This window comes from Gymnoscopelus microlampas, assembly GCF_963454915.1.
Source record: "Gymnoscopelus microlampas genome assembly, chromosome: 7".
NCBI classification, from domain to species: domain Eukaryota; kingdom Metazoa; phylum Chordata; class Actinopteri; order Myctophiformes; family Myctophidae; genus Gymnoscopelus; species Gymnoscopelus microlampas.
The window spans coordinates 46,647,851-46,666,591 of record NC_139944.1 but is presented as its reverse complement, the minus strand read 5'-3'; the positions used below and the strand labels follow the sequence as shown (position 1 = coordinate 46,666,591).

Here is an 18,741-nt window from a genome sequence, read left to right as displayed (position 1 = left end):
ATTCAAAATTAGCTCATCTACAGTACAAGCTCACAACGCATCGCATCGCGCTGTGAGCTTGTAGGACAACTATTTTTGAAAACATTTGAGACATTTAGAAAGATCTTACTTTTACTTTGGTAATTTAATACTTTAATATTTTCATGCCAATACTTTTGTAGTTTTACTCAAGTAAAACTTTGAATGCAGGACAGAAACAGAGTATTTCTATATTGTGATATTGCGTAACGTAAGTAAGAAACTAGGCTACTCCGGCGATGCACTGCACAATGTTCACAGCTGTGGTAGATGAAAGTAATCGTGAACTTTGAAAGTGCGCAGATGGCAAACAGCAGGCTGCGATGTCACATACTGTACCTGGCAAAGTGCCATTGTTGGCGATGAAGCTGGCCATGTCTATCTGGCGATTGTCAATGAGCAAGTTCTTCATGCAGCCCACGAACTGGCGGTTCTGAACGGGGAAGTCTTCGGGGAGCTTGGGCACGCCTCCGAGGAGCAGAGGGCCCGTTAGGTCCAGGGATCTGATGAACAAAGAACCCGGGTCTGTTTTAAACAGCTCATGCTTTGCTCTGCATCCAGCAAAACAAACTGACCACCCAAAACATTTCTTATTTTCTGTCAATTACACTCCCCATGAAACCTTGAATTCATGGAGATTTTTTTGTTTTTGTCAGCAGTCCTGAGCCAATAATTTGATGACCAGGTGGCTGGTCCTACCGGAGACTCCACTGGTCATCAAATTATTGGCTCAGGAATGCGACAAAAACTAAAAAATCTCCATGAATTCAAAGCTTCATAGGGTGTGTAATTGATAGAAAATAAATATTTCTTTAAGTGAACTAGTACTCTAAACTACTACTAAGCCCTATTTCAAAAATAGCTAAAATAGCCAATCTACAAGCCTATAACACACTGCAAAACATTGTGAGCTTGTAGATGTTTTACAGAATTTCACCTATAGTGACAACCTAGTGTGGCCAAAATAGGCACACCAGGTTGGCAGTGGTTAACAACACTGGAGCAGTGGACGTTAAAAAGGTAACAGCAACACAGTTTTGCTGAGTTATTATAGTTTTTCCTGTACGAGTTGAAAAGGCTACAGCATAAACACCCCGAGGAAGAATAATTGACTTGAAAGAATGATCGTTTATCTCCCAATTGGATGAGCAGTCACTTTAGAAAATAAATTAATCAGTGGAATCATTAAAATCACTGCAGAACTATTAACTTTGAATAAGAGCATACATTAAATACAAAGCAGAAAAAAAGTAATAACGTTTATGATTGAAATTCTCCAGTTCAATTACAACTCACTTTTTTACTATAGCCAATGTCTTTTCTGAGTACTTACTTTTTAGATCCTGATTGGCTGCCCTGGGCAGCGCAGGTGTAGTTTCCAATCATGTGACCGAACCTCAGGGCCACCGAGGTGTCACAGTTATCCACGTTCACAATGACAACCTTTTGGTCCGAGGGTCCCTGAGGCAGTCCGGCCTGGTTTAGGATTGGCTGCGGGGTTGACAGACAAAGTCATGAATATCATTCCACTTCTGGGGAGCCGATGGCATAGTGGTTAAGGCGCACACCACATAGAGGCTCAAATGCAGCCTGACAGCAAGTCGCAAGTTCGATTCCCGAGCCTGGCGACCTTTGCTGCGTGTCGATCCCTGTCTCTCTCTCTCTCTCACTGTTTTCTTTTGTGTTTCCTTTGTGTCACTCTCCTCTCCACAATCCAAATAAAGGCCCCCAAAAACATTATCAAAAGATAAATAAAACACTTCTGCTTGGCCTGCAATATGTGTACTCAGCAATAATTCTGTGAATACTTAAAATTCTATTATAATATAATAATATGATGGGATTTGAAAAGGATTCTGCATGAGTATAATGAACAAAACGCACAACAATTCACCATGCCACTAACTGCTCCAGTTTGAAATGAAGACAAATGTTTTCATTTCTTTGTTGCTATTGAGTTTAAATCATTTTACTTGCCCCTTACAACAGTTGTTGAACAATGAACAATGAAATGCAAGCACCTGTACATAAAAATACTGTTATTTATTTACAAAATTACATCACTGTGTTATTACAGCATGTATAATGATGAATTATTTGTGGTTGTCTGTATGTATGAAAAGAACCTAAAAGACTTGCTACAACAATTTATCATGTTTCACAACTACTTGGAAAACATGGTTGTCTTACATGAAATTGTCATTTGTATCACAACCTTCTCTGTTGCTAGTTTCCACTTTAAAAAAAAAAATAATTCACACCAAAACAGCTACAGCTAAAAAAAGCAGTGGCTGCTAAACACACGTGCACAAACACTTTGTGCACTTCCCTTCTCCCACAAACACACACACACACACACACACGCACACGCACACACACACACACACACACACACACACACACACACACACACACACACACACACACACACGAAAGGGGCCTAGCGCCCTTCTCAGGCCAGAGGTCCCGACAAAAGGATCTTTTTCATTGTCAGTGAAATCAATGGTGGGAGCAACAAGAGGAGGAGGGGTTTGAGGCGGAGAGAATAATGATCCTGTCAATAAAGGTCACAACCTCTTTTCAAACGGGACCGCTCCTCTGAGGTCATGTAGAGCTCATATTAACTATAAGTATAGGTTCAAGCTGGTGTCGCGCGCTGCTGCCACCGTGATGAGAGGAGCGGCCTCCCTCCCACAGAGAGAGAGAGGACGGTCCCAGTGAAGCTGTCCACTGGTCAGACAGGATTTAACAGGAATTAAGACCGTCTGGGGTCCAGGAATGATAGGAGGGCCTTGGGCGGGGTGAGCGCAATGCTGCTAGGTATCTATCTAGGGAAAGATAGTGGAGTGCTTGTTTTTATGTTTGTACTGTATATGTTACTGTTATGTATTTTTTTTTACTTATTAACTGTTGATTGTGAGAGGACCGCAATGGAAATAAGTCTTAGGACTTTATTGTGTTATCCTTGAACTGCAGTAACCCTGTGGTTTTATTGCATTTCAAATAAATCAAATCAAAGTTAAGAATATGCACAGGGGTTTATTATTGGTTATCTTTAAGTGTAATTTATGTGTTGTGGAACAATCAGATATTCTCTGCAAAAGACATGGTTGTGCAACATTTAAATTAGCCCCTCAATCCTACCAAACCAAAAGTGACCTCATTTTATGCAAAAGCCTTACAAATTATAATAGAACATATGATAAACATCTACTGCTATGACTGCCCCTTTGTGACTGTCTGATCCCTTACTTTAATGTTGCTAAGATAAGATCCCGAGTGGATTGGACAGAAATATGCTGCCACCCAAGCAGACATCGCAGGCGTCACTTTAGGTCAACTTTCGCACTGGAATGTTGTAGCGAAGCCACATCGCCCCAATGCAATATAGAAGGGACTACTGCTTGGCCAAATTTCTCTCACATGGCCCTTCAGCTGCACCCACTGAGGAGATTAGATGATATCTCTGTGAGCCATGAATACTGCCGTCTAATTGAGAAGCTGCCAGTAATTCCATGCCTGTCTCGGTGGGCGTTCTTGTGATCAATGATGGAATGAATGATAGAAATGCAAAGAACACTACTCCTTAACTTGGAAAGAACAAGAGCCAGCCTCTCACAGCACCTTATGTCCACCTATGAATGACCTAAGATGTAACAGCAATGTCAACTCTCCTCTCCATAAGTATTGGAGTATTTAGTAATCTATACAACAAATAAATGAATTGCATTAGTGATTTGATGAGTGCATGGAGGCACCTTTACTATTCAAAAGCATAGTGGAGAGTGAAAGGACAGCTAAAATGCTATGATGACAATCCACAATCACACTGCAAAGCCTGAGCATTGCAAAAATCACAGTTTCTTTTCAGTACCACCCCTGTTGAGTCGGAAGATCATTCAGCACGTTTGTGGCAAATTTGTCGACGATGGAGCGAGTAAGAAAGCAAGCGTTGTGAAAAGTCCTGTTGGGATTGTCATAGTTTCAAATCATCCGACACGCTCTTTTCCACGGTTTCATCCTGCTATAATGCCAGGTCCAAAACTGACTCTGGGCCAGATCCGCTGGTCCTTTCACTGACCTCCCTACTGTGTGCCATGGCACCCAGGGGCCCCTGGCTTGCTACACTACAGCCACCATCAGTCACGGCTGTTGACTCTCCTATAATGACTGTCTGCTAATGCCTTTTCTGGCAGAACAAAGCCCAAGTCCTGTCAGCGCTGATTGGAAGGTACATATTTACTCACAGGACTACATTAAACAGTGTTCTCACATGCCGCGACAGGGGGGATTGTGGAGGATATGAGTACCCCGTCAGTCCGTCACCCTTCTATGACAGGGACGCGCACAAGGAGGTTCATGGGCGACAAACTACGCAAATATGGCATCATGTGAGATTGACTGGAAAGCCATAGCAACCAGAGGGGTGGCCCTGAAGCGCCGCCGTGTCGCCCGTTCAAAACCCAGAGTCAATACTCCTCTCTGCTTTTCTTCTTCTCCATCCATTTGGTCCTCTCCTGCCTCGCTTTTCTGTCCTTGCCGGAGAACAGAGAGCGAGAGAGGCACCTTCCCCGGGGCTGCATCATTCACTGCCCGTGGTCCCAATGGAAGCAGAGCGGAGCACAAAGGCAGCGGTCATTGCCATTCTCCACAGTCCCCACTCCTCCTGAAAGGCACATTTCAATCTAAAATGCCCCCCCCCCCCCTCCTCCCCCCACCTCATCCCGCCCCACCCCCTGCGGACAGGGACAGGCCAGTCTAGGCCACCGTGGGATACCTCAAGAGGGAGGAGCTGTCTTTCTACCTCGGTGACTCGCAGGACCTGGACTACATGAGCTCACCGCGGCTGTAGAGGCTGAGGACTTTGATTTGGAGGGATTAGCTCAACTAGTGCAGCAGGGTCCTGGGGTTCAGATTCTCTCCTCTTTTATGGGGCCTTTTTTGTTTTTTACAGTGTCCCATATTAAGTTGATGCATTGCAGTCAAGGGGACAAAGGGGCTGATGTTATAAATGACATATAAACCCGGGGATGTTGAATGTAGCGGAAACAAAACAAACAAAACGAAATGTCCTCTATGGGGTCCAAGAGCTGCTGGATTACCAACGCTGACAGCAAACAAGTCTATAAATCAATGGTAAATATGTAAAACATTTACATGTAAAAGTACTAGGTCAACCTAAAGAGCAAATGATTCAGAGATTCATTGGACTTTGGGATTTGTACTAAAGTGATTAATGAGAGTGTAATGTCTTCCCTGGAAGGCAACCAAAGCGTTTTTTTTCGTCCAATGGGCCACAAGATGTTGTTGTGCCCCCCCTCCTGCATTACTTCTGCTGGCTGGAATCTGACACGGCCATGTTATCATAGACATTGAATAGAATATCCACGCTGGGGGAGTTGCCTGGCAACATCTTTATGATGCAAAGTGACTTCCTGAATAGGCGAAAATGTAACATCCTGTGTGCTGGTCTGGGGTGTGTGTGTGTGTGTGTGTGTGTGTGTGTGTGTTGGGGGGGGGGGGGGGGGGGGTTCCATACATTCCCCACTGATTTATTTCAAAAGTTGCCCCTGTTGAACCATATTTGTCAAAACATAGATAAGCGTCTGTCAACTCAAACAGTCGTTTTCAAAGTGGGGTCCAGGGACCCTCAGGGTACCTTGAGGGACCCTTAAAGGGTCTGTAACTCTTGAGAGTGTACAGATAGAACCAAAAGGACCCTGTAAGGGTCCATTTGCACACTCTCAACAGTTATTGATATTAACCACTGGGCTAAAACATTCTCCACCGTTTTGTTTCTTGCTCCCAGTTCAGCTCACTAACTTCTGTCCGTCTCTCTTTGTCTCTCTCTCTCTCCTCCCTCATTCCACTGTGTCTAGCTGGCACACTGGCACTCGTCCAGATCATCGGCCTGTCACCGATAACTCTTTGGAGTGACACAGCAGCAGCTCTAAGCAAGTGACAAAAAAAACCCATCACATCTCAGGGTTTTCTGGCCACAGTGGGCAAAATCCAGGGTGTTAATTTCAATCAGAGGGTGAAATGGACCACATTTGTGCTGCACACTCAGTACTGCTTTTCATTTATGAAAATCCAGGTGCCAATGTGATAATACGGCGAAGAGCGACGGTTATCAACGGGCCAATTATTGTGCATTCAAACTAAACCTGTTCTGTCTGTTAAACTGCAATTAAGTATGTCTGTGTGCCGATTTCAGTCCAAATGCAACAATGAGTGGTATTCCTGCTGTCATAGGCTGGTGGTTTAGACTAAATAATCCTGCTCTCAGACTCTCATTATCCTGCCATCCTCTGGCTTCTGTGAACGGACAGGTAACATCCACTCCAGTATAAATGGGTTGTGTGTGGCATCTTAACCCATTTAGACCTGAGGCAGATTCTACAAATGCCTTCTAAATCCTAACAGTTTTTTGAAAAAACTATGTCAGTGGTTCTCAAACCTTTTCATGTCAAGGACCCCAAAATGTATATGTATTCGGCCACGGACACCCCATCTCAAAATATTTAGTTCCAGCCAGGGACCCCCCCAAAAGCAAAGATTTGAGTAAAACATTTTCACTTAAAAAAAATATATAATATTCAAAGATTTGCACACATTTTTGAATAGCCAAAGAAATCTTAAAATGACACAGATGCGTTCCCGGTCTTAATGGGTTAACCTAGTTTGAAACTAACCAATCACAAACCGCCCTCTATAAATGCATCTCTCTGGCGCTGCGGATCGTCCCCCCTATATGATAGGGGACCAAATTGTCCTACATTCTATTGCTTCTGGCGTACCTTGTTGTAATAGTGGACTTGGACCACGTGCCACTGTCCGTCGCTGACCCCTCCGAGGATGTACGGTGACACTGTAGTCTTGGTTTCACCTGAAATCAAATGACAGCGATGGCATTGTATCTAAGTATGCGTGTCCTGGAAAAAGGAACGTTTTCACACACACACAAAATAGCAGATCTACAAGCTCACGAGGTGTTGTGACGCGCCGTGACCTTGTAGATCTGCTATTTTTGCTGCACGATACCGTTGTACGAAGAATAATAAAATATGGTTTAACCATTATTTCTCCTACTATACCTGCAGAGAAGGTGAGCTGGATCTGCTCGTTGATGATTTCCATGGCAATGAAGTCGTGCTTTTCGTTAAAGCGACCGTTGTAGAGTAATAAACCATTGGGCTCTTTGGTGGCAAATCTGGAAAACAGAAGAAATGCAGATATTCTTGACAACCAAAATGTACCAAGACATAAACAGTGTTTCATTTACAGCAGTGGTTCTCAACCAGTGGTCCGGGGACCACTAGTGGCCCTTGAGGTGGTTCCAGGTGGTCCCCTAAAAAATGACGGGTCCATTTGGTTTCATTTTACGCTCTAAAGAGTAAAATTATTGTTAAACGTCTGCATTACTTAATTAAAGAATTGTTATTTTGATCAACGTTTGCCTGTTATCTCTCCTACATGGTACCAACATCAATACAGCATGGAATTGTGGACAATATCGATAACAAAATATTCGAAGTCTTGGGTCTGAGAGTCTAAAACTCATCAAATGGTGGTCCGTGGCTCAAATGCAGAATAAATACTGATCCTTGATATGAAAAGGGTTGAAAACAACTGATTTACAGTATAAAAAACAAATAGCTGTTCTGAGCAGGTCAACCGTGTAATGGTGCACAAGGACATGCAAGGACAGGCATTGAACAAATCTTCTAGAACTGTAGCTTGTACCAATTTGTAGGTTCTTGCCCTCAATCCCATTCTTTAACACCGAGTGCCACACGGAGAGCATTATTAATCTTTAGGTTACAATTACAATTAAGGCATTTAGCAGATGCTCTCATCCAGAGCAACTTAACCCATTAAGACCTGAGACCGATTCTAATGGGTTAAAAAGTGCAAGATCAGAGTAAATTACATAAATGACATAAGTTGACCAGAATAGGAAGTCACATTTTCACGGTCTTTAGGGAGACACAGCATACATATAATTATGACAATAGTCATTTTGGCAGGACACCTTGCTCAGAGGCACTTCACCTGGCATTTTATGTGCAGGTGATTCAATAGGAACAGGAGAGTGAACCATCAACCATTCAGTCTCTGTTCAGCCTCTCTAATCTCAAGACCCCATTGTTGCCACTTCAACCATTTTACATAACTGATATCCTGCAACATGTTGTATTGTGGTTTGTCTAATTTTTAACATACAAATTGAGCCTGGAGATCTTTAAATTATGCAGTTATGTCCCATATTAAGAGAACATTCACATTCAGGCATGTCCTATTACAGAAAAAATGTCTGCATTATATGTAAATGTCTGATGTATTTAAGCTTGTTTTCCTTTCATAGTTGTAGTTCTACTATGGCAAAGTAACGCAGTATGCCATGTGATTTGCCAAGGAAGAAAAGAGGGCAAGATTTTAACAATGCAAAAATTTTACACAGATCACTGAACAGCTAACCCGGGTTAACCACGAGACACTGAGACAGACTGAGACCAAGGGAAGCACCACACGTACGCGTGCGCGCAACACGCACGTGCACGCACACGCACACACACACACGCACACACACACACACACACACACACACACACACACACACACACACACACACGAACGTGCAGTGTAATCATGGCTAAAAGCACACTACGGAAACACAGAAACTGCATGCCATGATTGAATAGGTACTACGGTGTGAGATAAAAAAAGAAAAAGAGACAGAAAACTGGGGCAATGTCAATGCTAGGGGGGTGTAGCAGGAAAGCCAAGACTGGAAGTAACTGGAAGCAAGCAGATGCATTAAACATAGACCAGGAAACAACTATAGCTTCAAGATGCATTTAGTTTTCTTCTAACAGAGGAAAACAAAAACAGCTGCTGAAACCACCACCTGAATTTAACCTCTCTGTTTACGTTGAAGCTGAGACTGAAGAGTGGCCATGCATGTAGCCTGTTTTCATACTAATGCTCTGATTATAACATTTGATTTGAATAAAGCATTGCATCTCTGCACCTTCCTAACAAGGGATCACCCTGTCAGCTCTGTTCACAGTTTGACCACATGGTTTATTAACAACAGTTTACTCGCCAGGCGTGCTCTGTGGGTTTAAATGTAATTTAAGAATAAGCTTACAAGGATATCTGAAACTATGTCATATCAGATATATGTATACATGACCACCAATAGGATTTACCCTGATCCATCTTCCTGGGGACCACACAGTGAAGAAACCAAGAGAGTCTTCTCTGAGAACTGACAAACCTGACATTCCTGTGGCTTACAGGCATTCTTACTTGCTGCCAGGTCCAACCCAGCCTGTTCAGACAGTCAATTGCTTCACTGACATGTGATCCAAAATGGCAATAATCCAGTAATAGGTCTAATTTACTCTTATTCCAAACAGGCTGACCTCGAGAGAAAACCTCAACTCGATCAGATCCAATCAAAACTAGTGTGGTTTCGCTCAGTTATTAATCAAATGCACATTTCAACTACTTTTCAGGCAGATTGGGTTGATAATTGAGTTGCAGCCGTCATGTAAACAGCATCATTGTCAGACAGCTGCAGTGGAATAATGTGTTGTCAGTAAGGGGTTGTAATTCCCACACCAACACATCTTGGGACGCTCTCGCAGAATATCGAGTGTTTGTTTCCTCCTGTCCTTCGGGGGCGGGGGTATCTTGTGTGTACTGCTGTATGTGCAGTATTCCTAATCTAGGAGTATGGCCATGGGACATGACACTGCTGACTAGCTTACTGACAAAAAATTATAATCATGAGTTCAGAGGAGAGCAAAAGGGGACACACTGATGCATAATATCACAGACAAAACACAGATAAAATGCTAAGAAAGCTACAAGACATTCAATCAAAGAAAAAAATAACTCATCTTCCCCGTCTTAAGCCTGAGGCATCATGATGCATTTTTAGCTTAATTATCAGATATTTTCCTATAGTATAAATGAGGCTTTAGCCTTCAAGCATCTGATGTATCGATTTAAAAGGCTTATCCGCCTTGCCCCCCGAGCCCTCTGAACTATAAGAGTAATCAGCCGGAACTAAATACGGACTCCATTGGCATCATTACATGTCACATTAGGCACCCGTCAGTAGAAATAACAACCAGTCCACCATTATGTAGAAACCGTGTCATGGCACGCGACATGGTGCAACACACATAAGATGTACACAGCGGTGAAAAGAACTCCTATGACTGAAAGCAATGTGGCTGTAGGCTGATTCTAAAATGCTTTGATAGCTAACGAGAGAGAAAAAATAATCAGTGCACAGCATCATCGAGGTAGTTTCAAGCTTGCATCCCGCACTGCACCACAATACTGGAATGGAAAGTCTTGTCTAACAGAATTTTTAATAATCGTTTTTTTGGTGACCAAACAGTGCAGGATTCTTTATTAGATAATGAGAAGTTCTTAGATTTATTTTACTAAGATCATCTGCAATCATTATGTATTCATTACTTAGGGGATTTCTTGTTTTTGTGAAAATGAAAAACAAGCAAACACAAACAAATAAATAAATAAATAGAGCTACCAGATATATTGAATTGGGGTTGAAATTAACAGTAATATCATCAATGTTCTATATTATGTCATTCTTCTATCAAGGTTTATTTTTGTGCACTTTCCTTCAAACCTCGACTAGTGTGCCGGAGTTTTCCTGGGCCACAGTGTTGTTGTTGCAACAAATCCCAGAACAAGCACTGTCTGTGCGGGTTTACAGTAAACAGGATCTAGGTCTTAGCTGCTCTTTATGGCCGAAACCTGATCAATGCCATCTCGGGTAACGGGGGCTACACGCTGAGCTCACCTGCCTCAAAGCCCCCTAGACATCAGCAGCTTTTACTCACCGACTGCTTCACACATCTCTCTGAACAGTCGGTGAAATGTAGACAGGCTTTTGAAAAACAAAACAACCAAAAAACAAACTGGTCTGAGCGGTTCTTCATCAATTACACTGCCACCTGAGCCTCACACAGAGAAAGCCCAAATCCATAAAACTCAACAAAAGGCATATCGCTTTCACCAACACCCATTATTAGCGTCAACCCCTGAGCAGCATGTCTAAAGTGACATGTATCTCAATAAGTAAAGCAGTATGCCGGTACACATCTCCTCTGATACCTTCCCAGAGGTGACGGCTTTGTTATGATGGATATATCACACGGAATTAAGTGCTTCCCATTGTTGCTTATATTTCATCGCACGGCGCGTTTCCTTCAGCTCACGACAGATTCTCATTAACACGGAGGTCCTGCTGTGTTTGCATGTGTTCAGTATTCACAGGTCATCTGTTTATTCCAGAGCACTACACACTCCTCCCCCCCACACATCCACCGCCAACAACTGGCAAAGCACCTCACTAAAGGCTATTTTACTGTGTGCATGTGTGTGTTTACAGCAGTGATGATTTCGTCGACTAAAACTATGATGAAAAATGTTGGTCGACTACCTTTTTTCACTGACGAAAACGTAATAAAAACGAAATAAAAACTAAGCTACGATGACTAAAACTATGAGTAAATATATTGACAATTTCGTCAACAAATAAAAACTAGACTAAAATGTTAGTGAGGAACGAGTGGAGAAGAGATCCACTAGAACTAAAAGACAAGTCATTTTATGTTTGGTTGCGCTCGGGTGTTACGCTCTGAAAATAGCCGATCTACAAGCTCACAACGTGTTGCAGCGCGACGCGTTGTGAGCTTGTAGATCGGCTATTTTCAGCATGCAACTAAGTGTAAAATCAGACGTTACTACGCCATCAAGGCACCGCCAAAATACATGTTAGTCGACTAAATCAACTGTAGATTTAGTCGACTATAATCTTATGATATTTAGTCGACTAAAACTAGACAAAAACTAAAATATTTCAGGCGACTAAAATATGACTAAAACTAAATGGAATTTTATTCAAAAGACTATGACTAAAACTAAATCAAAATTTGCTGTCAAAATCAACACTGGTATACAGTATATATATATATATATATATATATATATATAAAGAAATAAGAATCATACACAAGTGCACAGTAAAAGAACATCCTTGTGAGGAGGAATAATGACCGCATGCACACACACAGACAAACAGCCCAAAGGCAGCGTATATCAGCTTCACCTTGATGAGTGGGACGATGTGGAACTAGGCCAAGCGCTGACTCTATCGTAGCTCAGAGTGACCACTGGGCTGGCATCGACTGTAATAAGATCACAGTCTTGCGTCTGGGATTAATGCTCTTCTTGGTTACACAAGGCCCATCTCCAAAAAAACACAGTCTTCCGCGGACATCGGGGATGACCATTTATCTTCCTTAAAGCTTTCACAGCACATGCACTTTGCAGCACACTGGGTTTTTCACACTGGCACTCTGTATTCCTAAATACAGATAACACACTCCTCCCGTGCCAGAGGTCCTCTATAAAAGTGGCCTGTTAAGTGATTCCATTATTGTTATAAAACACCATTATGGTTACATAAAGTGTGGGGGGCAGAGGGTTTAGAGGGGGGGTGTTTAGGCAAAGACCATGCTTTACGCCGCTGAGCATGCAGGCAAAAGCGGGACGTCGGGGGCGGACGATTTGACAAGAGTGCCTCACAGAATGTGGAGGGGAACGCTGGAACATGAGTGGGAGTGAATGACGGGGGTACGTGGTTGGAACCACGCGGCCCGATTGCATGGAGAGAGGGGTGTCACAGTATACTCACGTGAGGGAGAGGGTGAAGTGGAAGCGCTGACGGAGGCCCTTGAAGGTTAAGAAGGACTGGGGAGGAAAGTTGCGGGTGGTCATCTCGCAGTAAGGCTTCTCGTAGCCGCCCGACGGGCACTCGCACCTGAACCCGCCCACCAGCAGGTTGACGCACGTGCCTCCGTTCTTGCAGACTCCCGGGGCACAGCGGCCCGAACGGGATGACAGCTCACACCGCTCACCTGGAGTAATGGTAAGAGAGAGGGAGAGAGAGAGATTGAGAGAGAGAGGGGCAGACAACGATGGATGGGGGATTAATATTGTGTGTGTCTGTGACAAATAGGTTTTGCTACAGCTGTCAATGCGGCTGCATCCTCAGGGATGCCAAGGCACACAGCCATCGTTCTCCCTTACAGTTTGTCACATCTCTATTCACTACACAGCAGCCGTCCAGCACAGCAAGTACCGAGCCGCGTCACACCTTCTGACATTTCATTTCTAATATATCAATGAATCGACACAAAGAACATTCAAATCGATTTTTTATAATCGACATTAAATTGATTAGTCAAATGAACCACCCAGTTATGCCCTGTATCATACTTCATTGTACAATTCATTGTGGCATCGCGTGCGAAAATAGCCACTCTACCAGCTCTACTTCAGGTCCAATCAGGCTGACAGTGACAGAATGTGATGGTTGTGTTTGAGGGGAGGAGAGAAAATACAGTAGTACTGGTACAGAATACAGTATTAGTGGTAATAGTATACAAGAAGTAGTTTTATAGACTACAGTAGAGGTGTAGAATACAGTACTTGTGGTATAGTAATGGTTTTTAGAATACAATAGTATGGTAATGATGATTTACAATACAGTAGTAGTAGTAGTGGTATAATGAGGCAGTGTGAGAGAAGAGGGAAAGTGTGTCACAGTGAGTGGAGCGGACTGCCATACTCCGCGTTCCTGTAGCCCACATCCCCACATGTGCCATTTGTCTCCCTTCTCCGGATGGGAGGCTGCTGGCACAGTTGCTAGGGTCGAGACTGGATGCTTCCATGCATGAACTGAGAATCTGTGTCAAAGCCACTCAGTCAGCAGCAGTGTGGAACACTTCCGCCGTGCGTGTAGTAGTACTGAGTACTGACTGGCACACATAGGGTGCAGACAAAGATGCGTCTTTATGTTGTAGAGTAGACCATTGACAAACATGGCTCTTGTTTACTCCAATACGATTAATCACTATCCTAACGTCAACGGAAGATACAGTTTATTAATTATCTTTGTAGGGCTATTGCCCATTCATTCAAATGAAATCCCAAGGAGGCTGCAGATGAGACTCAATATAGAACTGGAAATGTATTGATTTGCTAATATAAATTTGATTTGAATGGCAGTGATTAAAAGCCTCCATTATGCTACAAACCAACAACATGCAGCTTCTAATCTGCCACTGTACTCCATCAAACCATGGCAATGCATTAGCGTTTTCTTCCCAATGTTGAGCGTTTACAAGCAATAACTTCCAGTCGGCTAGAAAACAAACTACCTTACAGCTTTCTGGTAAATAATTCAGCCACTTGCTCTCAGCAACAAGCGTATTCTGTCTCTTTAAGGAGAGTTACTACAGGTGAATATGCAAAAAAATATTCCTGTCCTATCAGAATGAAAAAGATGAACAAATGAATATACACAAAAGGTTTTTTGTATTGTTAGTTTTAGTGCCCCCCAATAACTTACACAAATGATGTGCACTCATTTGCATATTATGTAAAACATATTATTGACTTAATAGATGAGGTCAGAACATTATGGTTTGTTTTAATGTGATCAATAACTTATTGGTTGGTAATATACAGAGGTTTTTTGTCAGGCTTTTAATTCAATTATGTTAAAATACACTTATAATATAATGCCACAAAAACAAAAACAGAAAATATATATACAGAAAATCCGTCCAAACATCTTTAGCTTCCAAAGCAGTATGTAGACAATTTAACATTTTGAGAAAATTGGCATTAGAAATTTAAATGTTTGTTTACCTGGTAACGGTTTTATAAAATCATAAAAACTATAATCTGTTACTGCTAACAACTGTGTGCATATTATGAAAGTTTCCAAGTAGTGGAAGCAAACTATATGAATGAATATTGTATGAAAGCAGGATTCTAGTTTCGAGAGAATGCATAGAAACTTAACAGAAGTTAAGTATCTGGTCTGCTCCCTGTTGACACCCTCACAAAGCGCTGTTGTCTTGACTGTAAACTGGGAGAGCCACAGTGTGTTTTTCTCAGTTGGAGATTCCTCTGGGAGAACCCTCCTGTCACAGGTGCATGGCTGTGGAACAGCAGCTCTGGGGCTGGGCAGTGTTACCATGTCCGCTTATTATAAGCGACTTTGGGCTTGTTTTTCTATAAAGTTGCTTGTAAATACTGTATGTATAAGTTTAAAGTGCTCATTTGGCATATAGTCGCTTCATTTGGGCTTGTTTTCAACGACCTGGTTGCTTATTTCTATCGCAAAATCTGGCAACACTGGCTCTGGGTTGCTAGGTGAGCGGCACTGTGACTGCAAGGTGGGGAGGAGTGCATGTCAGCTTATAGTCACAACTCCACTGAACGCCCGATCAATTATTTAAGCAGCGTTTCCTCTGCTCTACTTGCAACCCTTCCAAGTCTGCCCTCCCAACCTCCACACTGTTTATTGTCAGCATTAATCATTAAGGCTAGCAAAATGTACAGGGGTCTTCAAGAGATCACACTGGTTTGTGGACCAGCATGACCTCTATGGTTTCTTAAGGTCCTAGATATTGATTTACTTAATAGGATTTTTCAAATATTGTGCCATTGAATCAAGCATTTTGCTACCACAAACTACATTATTGATAAGGGAACTGATTGAGAATTTCATTTCAAAATGAGGCAATTATTTATTTAAACAATAGGGACATTATTGCTGGATAAAAGGAAAGATTTAAGCTCTACTGCATGGGTAAAATATTTCAATATTAACAACATATAAATTGAATAATTTGAGACAATTTCAGACAAGCTCACAACATGCCACGTTGTGAGCTTGTAGATCTGCTATTTTTACTACTTTAAACCTTTTTTATTTTATTTATTTATGGAAATGTATTAGATTTTTTGCTTTTATTCATGCAGTACTTTAGAAAAATATTGGAATTTTTAATTGATAAAAAGTTGTGATTTTGTTGTTTAAACCTTTTTTCATCTTTTGTAATAATATATATATTTTTTTAATGTAGTAGTAGTAGTAGTAGTAGTAGTTTGTTTGGGACACAGTGGTCTCTACACTGTGTACAATTCACCCCACAGTGGACATGGAGAAGCACATGTTCCTGGGGCTGCTAAGTAACAGAAAAGCATCATCTTCTCTCCACGGTGTAGTAGTGGCAGAACACCCCTGAGGGCAACGTGACAACACTGAGCTCTGGGAACCCGAGACTGGGTCGCTCTGTCTCGCACTATAACTGACAGGGCTTTTCCTATTCTAACCCCAGCACCTTTTCTGTTATAGTGAAATGTGAGGACAGGACACAATACTGTACAGTTAGACCAGCTGGGTACACAGCTGACCAGGTCCGATGTGCTCACGCCACCTTTTGACTCACAGCGCACCCGCTAACAGTGGTGGAAAGTAACTAAGTACATTTACCCAAGTACTGTACTTCAGTACAATTGTGAGGTATTTGTATTTACTTCAGTATTTCCAATGTCCAACAACTTTTACTTCTACTCCACTACATCTCGGATCCAAGTATTGTACTTTTACACCACTACATTTATTTGAAAACATTAGTTACTAGTTTCTTTGTAGATTTTGATAATTATAACAAAACATACATTAAACACGCGAGAGAGAGAGAGAGAGAGAGAGAGAGAGAGAGAGAGAGAGAGAGAGAGAGAGAGAGAGAGAGAGGGAGAGAGAGAGAGGGAGAGAGAGACACACACACACACACACACACACACACACACACACACACACACACACACACACACACACACACACACACACACACACACACACACAGAGAAGAGGACATTCTGTATCTGTGATTCCGATAAATAAACGTTTTGTTACCACCACGCCAGTGAGTTTGACACTGACGAAGGCTAGATAGCCGAAACGTCTGTTCATTTTAGAGACGTGTACAAAATAATGAAAAAGTCAACTCACTCTTGCTACTTTGAGTGCGACGACCCATTACTTTTATAAATGTATCTGTGATTCCATCATGTTATCATGACGAAGGTCAGTTGGCACACGTGATAGAGGGATAGATTTTGGGCATGTCATAGGCAAACATGCCCAAATGTTTTAAAAAATGTTCTGAAATGTTCCAACATTTTTGAAAACAGCAAAAATAGCCAATCTACATTGGCATTGCTCACAACACGTCACGATGCAACACGTTGTGAGTGTTGTAGATCGACTGTTACCGTATTATACATATAGGGGCTTAGGTGGTTAAAGTGTCACTATGCCAGTGCGTAAGCTTACAGTATGTTTAGTTTAGTTATTCAAATTAAACATAATGTTTAGTGGTGGCGTGGTGCACGCACTGCCATTCCATAGTGCGATATACATTCCTAGAGTAAGCTAGAAGTGCATTCATGCATTTTATTTAACTTAATAATACATAACCAGAGGCCATTAAGACACGGCCATGTAGAGGTTGGCGGTACGCTGATGAAATATTGCTACGGGCATATGCAATATGATAACAGTCAACAGTCAGAATAATTTCATCTACCCGCCTTGGGGATATGTTGAGAAAAACAGCTACAGTATATATAAGACCAAAATGTAGGTTGGCGAAGGGTTATTCAGTCTGGGTCGTCTATCTACATGCAGACTGACTCAGACATGTTTGATCTTTCACTATATATGTCCTTATGAACATTGCTTCTTCTCTTGATAGATTTTCCTCGCTTTTCCACCCAACCGCCATCTGGCAACGCCTACGGGCCAACAGTTCTGCATCAAGTACATGCACACGCGCACACACACACACACACACACACACACACACACACACACACACACACACACACACACACACACACACACACACACACACACACACACACACACACACACACACACACACACACACACACACACACAGCATCCTATGCACATATGATCACAGCTATTCAGCACATACTTACCCACACTCCCACCTGGAGTGAGCAATTTAACATACGCACAGTCACACATGCACGAGCGCACGCACACACACGCACACGCACACACACACACACACACACACACACACACACACACACACACACACACACACACACCGAGTAATTGAGTCCAACATACTTAGGCACTGAGCACAGTGGGGAGAACGGTGAATTCAACACTCACTGAGGCAGAACAGTGGGAGATGTAGATTACAGAGGAAAATCCATCAAATAAAAGCGGTCGTTTTCAACATGACTGAATGACCTTGTTGGAACAAATAGAAAGAAGCAGACAGGATAATTGAGAGACATCCTGAATCATCAACAAGAAAAGAGAAAAAAGCATGTGTGACTAAATTAATTCTGGTTCTTTGGTGGTAGCATATTGAAACTAAGAAAATAATGACATCTGTGCCCAATCCAATGGATGTTGATTTAAGATAATTCTCCTGTGTTGGTGTGGTGTCAAGACCATTTTGAACTAAAACTACATAAATCTGCTACTTCACTGAAGCATTGAGGAATTTCTGATTAAAATGTTGCTGAAGTAGGATTTGTGGGTTGCGGTTTATAAACACAACATTCTAAGTTGTCTCCTCTTCTCCGGCTCAAGGACACCAATAGTGCACACCTACTGCCCCAAGGTTGACGGGCACTGGCAGAAACATCCGGAACCAGTCAGATAAGAAAACATCGGCACAGGGAAGGGTCTCTGCAGATTTAGACACGGCCACTGTGCCACACACTTTCATAAGGTCATAAGTGATGACTGAGAGGGATTAT

The 18,741-nt window shown here is 42.3% G+C and overlaps 1 protein-coding gene across 2 annotated transcripts in view; it reads right to left on the bottom strand.

Moving 5' to 3' along the window:
- celsr2 (cadherin, EGF LAG seven-pass G-type receptor 2) overlaps window positions 1-18,741 on the bottom strand; it is an 84,642-nt gene that overhangs the window by 32,111 nt on the left and 33,790 nt on the right. For both annotated transcript variants that reach the window (XM_084062035.1, XM_084062036.1), the window contains exons 3-7: window positions 12,767-12,989; window positions 7,116-7,231; window positions 6,819-6,907; window positions 1,352-1,509; window positions 358-521 (exon numbers count right to left, since the gene is read on the bottom strand). In XM_084062035.1, the coding sequence (XP_083918161.1) occupies window positions 358-521; window positions 1,352-1,509; window positions 6,819-6,907; window positions 7,116-7,231; window positions 12,767-12,989 (750 nt within the window). The remainder of the gene's footprint in view (window positions 1-357; window positions 522-1,351; window positions 1,510-6,818; window positions 6,908-7,115; window positions 7,232-12,766; window positions 12,990-18,741) is intronic.